Raw genomic sequence first — 12,224 nt, 5'->3', positions numbered from 1 at the left:
GCATCAGAGGTGTCATGGCCATCTGGTTGTCAGTCCAGCAAAGGATCGGTAGCTAAATGCTGAAAGCTGCACTCCAGTGCTGCTACTCCAACAGCAGCTATGAAGGACATCCTGCTCTGTGAACCCAGATCACAGCTTGAGCTCAGTGTCTGCTAGCCTGACCTGGACGAGCTCACCCCAAACCAGCAATTAAAAAAAAAAAAAAAAAGAAAGAAAGAGAAAAAAGAAAAAAAAGCACTGGAGGGAGTGATAACTTGCATGATCTGGGGTCACAGCTCTGGAAAAACCAGACTGAAGACCCCTTCCCAGACAACAGACTGATTGTATGAGGCCAGCAGGTACTCCCAAAACCTAGGCCAGCCTCTTTCTACTGTATGAGGGAGATTGAATAAGAGGCAATCAACATGCAGAGTTTCATGTGTCTTGGCACTACCGAACTGACAGGCCAGTTTGCTTAATGTAATGGTAATTTCAGTTTTGTAGGAGCAATGGGAACACTGCAAGGCTAATGAAGATAAAATGGTTTCACTACTATTCAAAATATTCAGAGCAAATGTAGCTTCTGTTCTCATAATAATGCTGGTCTTTTGTCTGCATTAGATGATAACGTTGTGCTTGTGAAACTACAACAATGTGATATTTTTAAAAAATTCCCTGTTGGCACCCAAAACCGATTTCATGAAACATGTGCTCAAACACTTAATAACTTCAAAGCTGAGAAAGAAAACACGGTATGTACATTTTCTATGAGTTACTGCAGTCCTAATCACTTAAAGAAATGTCTAAGCCAGATGGCCTATTTAATAAAAAATGTTTCTCTTGAACAAAAAGCGTATCATTCATGCAGTGTAAACTGTGTATTTATTACCTGTGAGGACACTCTGAATAAGATCTTCTGTCTTTGCAGGTGCTTTCACCGAACCTAGACACAAAAGAGATGACTAATTCTAATTCTTTTAAAACAACAGCCATCATTGTGCTGCTTGATTGCATATTAAAACATGGCAGGTGACACAGGACATACACTGACATGGGCATTTATTAATCATTTGAGAAAACACATCTCTTGAGCAGAAGAGTAGCAACATGGAAAACAACACCGATCCTATGAACCAACACAAAAAGGTAACTTTCCAAAAACCCACCTGAACTTTGCTGTTTTACTTAGTCATAAAATTATAAACACTGTGGTTTAACATGGATTTGTTATAGGAGATATGTCAATACAAAATATGTTAGTATCTAAGACTGTATTTTGTATGTGGAATAAAGTGTAACCACATGCATAAATTAGGCATATTTGTAAAAACAATTTAAAGATATTCCTGCACTTGCAACAACAACAGAAAACAAAAGCCAGCAAATTTTCTTGCTTGTAATGAACTTCAGTTCCACCACAAAAGCAACTCTTAGAAGATATTGGTATATTTGAAGAAGACTGGCCCTAACAGCATACAAAAGTAGTGGGAAAATTTCTACCTATTTTATAAAAACAAAACAAACAAGCACAACTCCCCCTTTGTTCTTTAAATGCAAAGCACGTGAAAAATTATTAACCAGATGTATTTTGAAAAGGTGGGACTTTTTTTGTTTTCCGTTGGTTTTTTTTACCTGGTGCTGGTTGGCTATGGACAACCTGAGTTGCTGGTTTTGGTGTAAGAGAGGCAGTGTAATTTACTCCATTTTCTGCTGGTGTTGGCCTAGGTTCATTGTTAGCTTCGGACGGTGCATCTCCATGGTCAATCTGAAAATACGTAATGATTTATATTGCTCTTTCCAACTAACAGACTTAAAATTGTTTATCTGCAGGTCTAGTTTAGCCTCGTTTTTCAAATGTAAAATTTTGTAAATGTTATATATAAATCATTCTAAAAGAAAACAAACAAACAAACAGATATCCTTAAGAGCCATGGTAATCCAGGTGGTTCATTTTTGCAGGCTAAATTTCAAGAAGAAATAGAGCATGTATTATTCTGAAAAAGTATTTTTATTTTAAGTGTCTCATCAGTATAACTCATCAGGGACGTTTTTCAGTACGGTATATATTAGCTGCACCAGATGTGAAATCTGTGTTTTATTGAAAAGCACTGTTCTTTGCCATAAAACCTTTCTAGAAATAATGTAGAAGCTGGCATGAAAATGCTATTCAAATCCCTGCTGTGAACAAAACATGTACACAAAATTACTTTTAAATTTCATAGATACACACAGCACTATCATTATTCACTGTTATTGCAGAAGAGAGACATACTTCTGATTCCCAAGATCTTACATTCTTTTAATTACACTCCAAGGGTAATATGTAAACAGTACCTCCATCCTGCTGCATAAATACTTCTGTGGTATCCAAATATTTAAGCATTTTCCACAATCTTTTCTTTCTCTCCAGTTTCCTAAAGGCTCAGGCTTACAGCGTATGTTGTACTATGCACTGAACATCTTATAATTTCCCTTGCGACCATCAGGTTATAAGCAAAGTGCCCAGCACTCAGCAAACAGAAGCTCATTCGAAGCAATTTTTATTTTGAAATGGCCAAGCCCTGCTTCCTGCTGTCCCTGCAAGGGGCCAGTTGCCATGGTGTCTCAGGGTAGTTTTGGATTTATTCCTTCAGCTGCTTCCATTTCACTCCTTGATGGTAATCACATTACACGCAGAGGCAGGATACCACAGTTGTTTTTTGCCCCGTGATTACTCCACACTTGCAAAATATTTTGATCTAACTGTTTTGTGCTGCTCCTGCTGCTGATTTCCTTCATCTTGGCCCTGACAACACACTGTATATTGCAAAAGTGTTTCTGTCTCAACAGCCTATTTCTACCAAAATTATAGGAGAGAGATATTGTAGTCAGAAACATGATGCAATTGAAAACCAATGCCAACAACTTCATTTATATCAAGCAGTACTGACTGCAATAAAATAAGGAAAAACATGATCTAGCCAACATTTATGACAGTAGAACATGCGACTGGCAAAAGCTGTAGCTGTGACAAACATGCACAGACATGGTTATCCCCTCAATTCTCCTTAAAATATACTCTCCTCACAGGATGCAATTCATTAGTTTAATAAAAACAATGTTTGCTATATAGATCATCAACACACAAATAAAGCTAGAGTTCCTAACTTCTGGCAAGTTTGTGCCCCAAAAGTCACTGCATGGGCAAGTGGGTATTATCATACTTTGGGACTAGGTTTGTATGTGGTGCGAAATGCTGCATCACAGCTTGTTGAGAAACTATTAATATAGCCTGTCAGTTTTGGACATAAACCATCTGTTTTCAGAAACTAAAGCAGAAATGTGAGACAGGATCAGGAAGTGAATAAAGAGAAATTTTCACTACATCAAGCAATCTAATTTCATTAAAACGCAGTTTCTCTTCTCATAATTCATCACACAGAATGCTAAAGTAAACATGATTTTTCCTTAGTGAAGAATATTTTAGGCTCTTTTAAAAACATGATGTTATCCAGCCTTACAATTTATAGTTTTAATATTGACAGAAAATGGTTTGTATTCCACATGTTGCCATGTCTTTACAAGACAGTTATTTACTAAGTAGAAAGATACATACCCATACAGGTACATATCTATATGGTCTATTTCTATTTCTACAGAGAAAAGAAGTTGCAATGTGTTGGGGTTGAGAGATCTCCTCTGTGTTGCACTGTTAAGGCTAGGTGGGCAGTTATTAAGTCAGTTTGCCTCTATCCTCCTTGGCAAAGCATAAGCAAGTCTAAGCAAGGTCTCCCTATAAGAAGTGTCAGATCAACTTAATTTCCATTACTGTAACTTGCTGTGATCATCATGATTTGCAAAATTATGCCTGAATTTTCATTTTAAATAGTGGTATCAGATATGCTAAATGCAGCTGCTCCCCTAGAGCTGTTTTTGTTTACTTTCCCTATCAAAATAATTTTATTTAACCAAAGCAGCCAATTGGCTTCATTTGATTTACATCCAGGCATGCAAAACAATAGTTTCCATTTCAACACTGTTTTATGGGTAGAAACAACAGGTCAGACACTCTGCTGCTTCCGTGTCAGACACACTAATGAGCCAGCAAGGCCTCCTGCCTCCCTGCCTCTGCAGTGGGAATTAACATGCAGCCCCAAGGACAGTACACCAGCAGCCGCAGCCAAAATGCATTTTACTCTGGCTAGCTTTTCCTAGACCCCTACACACTTCTGCTGCCATGACTGCGGGGGTGAAAACATACAAACTAGTTACATCAACCTACTTTAGGCTGGGATCAATCCAAGCCAAGGAACTCTCTGAAAATTTCTACGGCTTATTCCTCCTGTCTGTAAAGGACACCAGGTAGGGGAAGAGAAGGCAACGTTCACACCTGTACTCTCATAAAGATTTACAATGTATTCAGAGAAGTACAGTTAAAAGTACAAAACCCACACTGGAGGTATTACAGTGCTTCCATTCTGCAAAAATAGCTGTTCTGTGGCCAGGCTGGAAAGCAAGAACTGACCAGAAAGCTAAAGGTAGGAATTCATGTTACACTTATGATGGGAACATTGCAAATAAATGCAGAAAAGATGCTGTAAATTTTGGCAGTTCTTCAGCATTCTTTGTGTTATTACACTGATAATTAACAGGCAGTGTAATTTGAAGCCTAAAGAAAGGCTCATTTATTTATTCAAAACAATTCACTATTAGGTAGCTTATTTGATTACTGTTTTGCAAGAAGCCTGGGGAACTTCTTACAGAGACGCAGTTTGAACTTCTAGGGAGCAAAGAAAAAAACTCTCAGTTTTCCTGTGGCAGCTGCAAGAACCCAGCTCAGATAAATAAATGTGTGTGAGGGGAGGGAAAGAGGTATGGGGAGGTAGAATCTGTGCTAGGAGACAGCACAGCTTTGCACGGAAATATTTATGGTGCGTAAATTTGAAACTGTACATAGAAAAATTGAATCCAGGTGCACTTATGTGTACATTTCTGGCAAACATACTTGAGTTTATTTAGCTATGTTGCCAGTGAATGTACTTGCAATTATTAACTGATGTGATTCTTGCGGGCCAATGTAGGTGAACAAAACAGTCAGCCTGGCTGACCGATGAAGAAAATGTTATCATCACACAACATGATCAGGCAATGTGAGATTTCCAAGTACAGCCCAGCTGCCAAATACCTTACCCAGAAAGGGTGTTTACAAATAAAGGTAACAATGGTATATTTAGATCGCCACTTAAAGTGCCAATTTTGTACCTGTCCCTTGCTAGTCTATCCAACTGAATGGTTATACATTTTTAGCAAAAGCACCACTACAATCATTACAGTTTTCTTTTAAAAAATATTTCTCTGCTACTCCAAACAAGCTCCTTTATCCTATGAGCTTTCAAGCTCCTTGACATATGGTAGCACTACCTGAGCACTACAATTCATCTTTACTTCTTCTCAATTGCTTTAGAAGATACTCTGTGACAGAATTTTTCTAACTAACAAATAAGCCTGTACAGACCAGGAAAATCTGTACTTTTTCAAAAGTAAAAATGACCTCTAAGGTATTTAAAGGATTATGTTAAAAAAAGACTTTGCTATTAAAATAGAATCTCATGTGTAGAGTGTCCTAGATAAATGTCTAAGATACTATTGAGCATTTCACAGTGTCCTCATTCAGCCGAACTTGTGACACTGCACAAAGAGTAAATTGTTGGCCAGTGAATTGTAATGACTTTCACTCATCTGGTCTGCTTTGGGAATGTATTCTTGGTTACAAAATCTAGTTCAGTGAGGCTTTGCACATCTGAGAATTGAAGAAGACAGGCACCAGAGCTGAGGGCAGTTTAGGATTATAAAGCGTTTCTCCATCGTCGCTAGGGACCTGTACTGAGTGCCTTTTGATTCACATGATGTGCCTAACATCTGACACAAGCAATCTTTAAAAGACAAGGTTGATATTTTCAAACACTGCTAGAAGACGTCCCAATGACAACTGTCTGGAACAGAGAGACTGAACATTTGAATGTGCATAGAGTTTATGAGAAACCAGAGCTGAACTGCCAGTACTCTCAATTATGCTCAAAATAACATCTATGGATTTGTATGCACACCACCTCCAATTATACAGACAAATAGGGTTTACGGATTAGTCCGTAGGTAACCACATATACCCAGATATCTAACAACTGAAAATGTGGCTCCCATAGCTTTCAGCTAAGCCAGAGTAGGCCTGAACATTTATTGACTCTATGGTCTCCTCCTCTTCATCTCTCTTTCTAAGATCTATGAAGGGTTGGACCAGTTGACCTCCAGAGGCCCCTTCCCTTCTCAATTATTGTATGATTATACTGGGTCTCTTTAGGGCACATTTGCTCACAGAGAATGTATAGCAACATCATAATCTGAGATACACGAATGTTCCTGAACAGAATAACCTCTCCAGAAACAGAGCCTGAAATTCTGGAAAATTTGTAATATTTTCAGGAAAAGCTACTGACACAGAGTTATCTTTTTTGTAAGGGGAACTTCAGCATCACACTGGAAAACAACAGGCAATGACTTAAGAAGATTTCATTTACTACATAACAAAGTTGCAAATCAGCATGCACATAACATGTTTTTTTATTCAGCTTTTGGTGTCTCTCTACCTCTGAACAGTAACTTGGTCCATGCACAACATGCTGCCTTCAGTGAAACCACACACACAGTGCAATGCTTCTCGGCTGTAATGTACCCCGGTCTCATTCTAGGTGAGATGTTCACAGGTGTTCAAGTAATCAACAGATACAATTCCCAGGGACTTTCAATATTTGTCTTTCTAAGCAAAGTAGGTGCTTGTAAATACTGTACCATCATTTGCAGAGACTCTGAAAACTCCCTTACCTCTTTCTTTACCTCTTCTTCATCTTCCAGGGTCAGTGCGGCCAGTTGCTTAGCTCTTTGCTCCATCAAGTTTACATATCTGATTGGATTGGATAAGGCCTCAATCACATCTAGAAATAACGCAAATAACTTCAGTCTCAAACCCCTTATGTTATAGTTCCAGTGCTCCTCAGCTTTTAAGAAAGAGACTGTTATTTTTCATACAGATCTGCTGCTGATAGGTACTCCTAGGTCCTAGAAATAACAGTGGAGGGGAGTACACCATTGTGCACAAATACTCTTAATGCAAACCCTCTTTGAGTTTGTGCTTGGTCTCATGGATGTACATTTTCTGCACAGTGTTTGTTTTATGATGGATTTTCAAAGCTTACAGCATCAGCCAACTAGGATCCTGCTTCACATGAGGCATAGAGGAGCATTAGTAAAAATCCCGTTTTTTCAAAAAAATCAAAATAGCTATACAGAATACATTTTTTTCACTGAAGTACAGTATGCTCTTTAAACCTATCCTTGTTTAGGGCCGATTCCAAAATACAATGCTTTACATTAAGCATAGCACTCAGCTTAGGAAACAATTACATACTACTGTGTTGTGTAAGCAAAGTTTCATTTGTGTTTCAATGGCAAATGCCTGGGGTATTTCCTCCTTTAGAGTCATACAAGGCCTGCTGAAAATAAGAGTTGGCCCTAATCCTAAACCTCAGGCAGGCTGCTGTAAATCAGGCCATCTTGTATGAGTGATGAGACATAATGATCCATCAGATGCAGAGGTTTGTTCACAGGACGGTTATCCCAATATGGCAAGTCATCTATACCACATTCATTTTGCATTTCAATTAACCTTTCTATTTCCCAGTAGGAAAATGTCACAGAATTACCTGCATAAGTATCAGGTACATAGTCTTTGACTTCTATGTACACGAAGAGAGCTGGCAGTGTCAAAGGTTGGTTCCTCTCATTCCTCAGACAAATGTAGTGATAGCCTGCAAAAAAAGAAACAACCAGTTCAGAGCATAAACTCTTCCACAGGCATTTCCAGTGTAATTGTGTTATCATTTATTATTTATAGTGTGGCTCCAACTGAGCAAGCAACCCCAGGGACTTCTGGTAGGGAAAGATTTACCTGAGGGTTTCAGAGATAAGTATACAGACAAGGGACCGTTAGAAAGGCACATGACACTGCAGTTCAAAATAGTATTTTCCCTTTATTTTTACATCTGTTAATAATGCAAAAAATTGTCATTTATATAATTTTTTTATGTATTCTATTTTATTACCTTTGGCTGCATTTTTTTTTTTTTTTTAAGTTTTGTAGCTCCTACTTAATTTTCAGAAGTGACCCTTGTAGTACTCAGGAATCTGAGCAGCCAAGTAAAACCAAGATGTAATAGTCTGTCCACAGCACAGCATCTAATTAAAAAAATAGACAATGTAGCACTTTACCTACAAAGTGTGTGTGTGTATGAATCCTATCATGTGACCAACCTTGGAAATGTATCTGAAAAAAAGAGTATTTTCAGACTATTTTGAAAGCTGGCTGTCTTGTATAAGTGAGGGCACACATTACAGTGCAGCTTAGCCAAGCTAATGGTGAGACAACACAGATGGGGCAGCACCAAACCCTTTCTCCCAGCCACCTACCACCATCTGCTGCTCTTTCTCCTGTTCACTGACACTTTTCTAACTTTGTAGATAGGCAGCTCAGCAAGCTAAACTCCAGAAAAAGCAACCTGCAGAAACTGCGAAGAGTGTTCCATCAATTTAGCTCCTCAAAATGCCTCACCGTAAGGTGAGACACACTAATGCCAGTTTAAAGACAGTGATGGAAGTAGGAATGGGAGAAAAGGACTTCCAGACCCAACAAACTCTTACAGCATTGCAGTGCTGCAAAGCTGCATCCTCTGCCTCACAAATTGGTGTCTTGCACCATGGCTGAAGTCGTTCTTCTAAGGCATGATTACAGAGCCGCACATATGGGTAATGTCAAGATAAAAGTCATGAGCAGTATGCATTTATCTGGGGGGGACCCTCAGTTAGCTGATCTGAACAACTCCCTCCCCAAGTAACAGTTAAATCCTTGCTATGGGAATAATGCTAATTCTGTGGATTTGCGTGATAGTATGATATAGTTTTCATTAATGTCTCAGAAAAGAGAAAAATTAAATATTACAAAGGTTTCTCAGTTCTCTCAAGCACCTCCAGCAAATTTTCAGCAGATACATAAACCAAAATCAACATGCTGTTCTCCATCATATGCTGTAAACTAATGATTACTGGAGTCAAAAGGACAGAAGATAGGCCTGCGAGTAAAAGCTCTCAGAAGTCCTTGTATGATTTAGCACAGTGGCCTTTGTTCTAAAAAGCACAAGCTTAAAAGCAGGTACATGATTGAGTGCTCTGAATGGTCTCTGTGCTGCATGAAGAGTGAATGCCGTAAAAGGGGATCAGCCGCGGGAAGAGCTCACTTCCACCAGAAGAGGGAAATCCTTCACGTGTCCCTTTCTCCTCTCCAATCGCCTATCTTCCTCTGGAGCTTGGCAGATCCTCCATGAGGCAATTATATCCATTAAGCAACAGAAAACAGTGGAGAGTTTTCTGCTGGATTGGTAAGCTGAGCTGGCTCACAAAAAAGGTGTGGAGATTGGCAGAGCTGGCACAACAGGGGTTGCATAGCCAAAAGCAGGGTAGAGAGAAGGGAAGGAGAAGCGACAACTGGTGAGGAAATCCTGGAGCAGTGACGTGCCCAGCAGCCACCTCCCATGGCTAGCCTGTTTGCACTTGCAGTGAGGCCATGCGGCCCACATCAGCTAAGACAAAACCGCTTGGAGCTCTTCTTAGAACACTCCTGACATCACCTGCCACAAGAGAAGGGACTGATATATACATTACCTGAGATCAGGTCTCCAGGAATAATATGGACAACAACTGTTAGATACGGGGAGTTTTGTGCTACTGCTGCGACTGGTTAGATAAGGTACAGGGTAAACACAGATACTCTTAGTTTTCTACTGTGAGTGAAGCTAGGAGCATGTTTATGGCCATAGGCTTGCCCTCGTTTAGTTTCCTCCCCTCCCTGGCAAAGCTGGCATTGAAGTCAGACACTTCTCTTGCTCAAAATGCCAATGTCACCACATCTTTCTGAAACATGATCTCTAACAAGTCTCTGGCCTGGAAAATTAGGGCTGAGTTGTCACACGAGACAATTTTCAGTCAAGTGGCCACTAATTATAATAGAAATAATTATATGATTTGGAAGAGACCAGTAATGATTTTTTTTTTTTTTTTTAATTTTCAGCAATAAAGATAAAAGTTATTTTGGGTTGATTTAAAGGTTTTGCAAAGATACAACAGCTGGCATATAGGTCAGTCCTTGCATGCATGCATGCAAAAATTACATTAGAGGAGCATATTTTTTTTCATTCCCAGCAATCTTCCATTCTCACAAAGATGACATCAAAATTAGCTGTTGCTGCCCTCTTTCCTCTTAAAAGTGTACAATTGCACCTTTTAGCATAGAACTGTGAACAAACAGTTGATCTACTGGAGACCGGTAAGTGCCAACCATGCCTCTGATGCTTAATTCTATTGGTTTTCCTGGTTCATTACAAATTTAAATTTCTGCTGAAATACAATATTTTCCGTTTCAAAGTTGAGACAGATCATTCAAATCCCCAGTTGCTATAAATCTGCAGAGTGGCTGCTGATTTACAGCACTAGGATTCTGGCTTGCTGCTTCTTTTCACTCTTCACACTTTTTACAATGTCTGTATCAATGGAGAAAAAAGTTCACCTGGTCGAATTGCTGAGACTGGTAATATCCGATGACCAATAAATTTGCCTCCTTCTTCATACACTGCTAGCCTCAAACATGCCAGGGAAGGTAAGACGACCTAGAAAGCAATATTGTTGCATTATTAACTTTTTGCACTGAATGAAACAGCTCCTTCCAGACATAGGCTATATAGCAGACAGAAAGTTCAGTCTAGCAGATATTAACATCTACACATCCATAGGAAGGTCTTACCAAATAAGAAAGAGGTCAGGGTGTATGCACCTGTGTGTCAAAATAACTCTAATAGAAGCATTTTTCAATCAAGAAACTTGAGGTGGGATGTGTGCATAGTATATTCAACCCAGCAATTTGACCCTATATTTTCAATATGATACAAGGGACTATAGCAGCTGAACTCCTATCACTCTTGAATGCCACTCTGTTTCCTGCTTATTACGCACAGCCCTACATGTTTTTTTTCCTTTTGTTTGTACCAATGGGATTACTTACTTCTAAGAAAAGTCACCGATAGGCATATTAGTGTTGAAAACTCAACAAGCAACTCAACCTGTTTTGCAGAGTGTGAATGTATGAATTACACGAACTATGTCAACCCCAGTAGAATTTTCCAGTGCTGCAGCACGTTCACTGGTTGGGCTAAAGAGGTTTAATCAGCCAGGACGTTTACTAGTATTGGATGTTTTCTTGGCACTACATAAGAAAGAAGGCCAAACAGTGAAAAAAGAAAACAAGAAATCAGAAAAGGTTACTTAAACTACCCTACTAAAATAGGAATCTTTAATATTCCTTTAAAAAAATGTGTAGCATAATTAAATCTAATTTTCTTACTTAATGCAAATATACATAGAAATACACACATTTTTAACCTGGGCACAGATATGCATTTTTTCAGAACATATGCTAAAATTTATCTAGACAATGAAAGGGGAAAAAAAAAAAAGCAACAATCCAAAAGTAAGAGCTTCTCTAATTTATTTTCAACATTACTAAAAATAGTAATTTATGCTTCTCTGAGCACAGAGGCAGTCAGGCACAATCATTAACTAAATAGAGAAATGAAGTACACTAATTAGAAGTTCATTACAGAAGAAAAATGCTAGTGATGTTTCCAAACTTAAGCTCTGGCAGGCTGCCAAAGGAAAGTCATTCAGAAGGCCAAATATTCAGGGAAAAGTGCTGTACTCCCTAGAAAGCAGGGCTGCAAGTACCAATTGTATAAACAACTCTGTGAACTACATTTGCTGAGAGAAATATGAAAGAAATTGTTTTACAAACACTTGGACTCAGGATCCACTTAAACACAGTGCCCAATAAGCAAAACCCAGGGATTCTGTTAAAAAACAGGCTGCAAGTGTATTGTGAAGCACAATAAGACATTAACACTGCACAATCCTAAAACATGCTCGATATTTTCTACTCCCTCAAAGTTTAGAGAATTAAGTCTGAGTAATATTGTTCAAATTGCATGAGTAACTCAGGAGCCTACGTCTCATTTCAAGTGGATGGGATTTATGGGGTTTCATCCCCTAGGTTGTATTTATATAGCACAATCTAGCGCTAAGCAGAGATAACAGATTGCTTTGAATGTGCTAGC

General features: G+C 38.8%; 1 protein-coding gene across 2 annotated transcripts in view; it reads right to left on the bottom strand.

Annotated features, from left to right (window-relative positions):
- PLCB1 (phospholipase C beta 1) overlaps positions 1-12,224 on the bottom strand; it is a 420,728-nt gene that overhangs the window by 74,361 nt on the left and 334,143 nt on the right. For both annotated transcript variants that reach the window (XM_052784065.1, XM_052784066.1), the window contains exons 21-25: positions 10,628-10,727; positions 7,716-7,820; positions 6,838-6,947; positions 1,612-1,744; positions 869-922 (exon numbers count right to left, since the gene is read on the bottom strand). In XM_052784065.1, coding sequence (XP_052640025.1) covers positions 869-922; positions 1,612-1,744; positions 6,838-6,947; positions 7,716-7,820; positions 10,628-10,727 — 502 coding nt within the window. The remainder of the gene's footprint in view (positions 1-868; positions 923-1,611; positions 1,745-6,837; positions 6,948-7,715; positions 7,821-10,627; positions 10,728-12,224) is intronic.

The sequence above is a fragment of the Harpia harpyja genome, chromosome 4, assembly GCF_026419915.1.
Source record: "Harpia harpyja isolate bHarHar1 chromosome 4, bHarHar1 primary haplotype, whole genome shotgun sequence".
In the NCBI taxonomy this organism is placed as follows: Eukaryota; Metazoa; Chordata; class Aves; order Accipitriformes; family Accipitridae; genus Harpia; species Harpia harpyja.
Note: the sequence above shows the minus strand (reverse complement) of the source record. Positions and strands in the feature narration are given on the sequence as shown.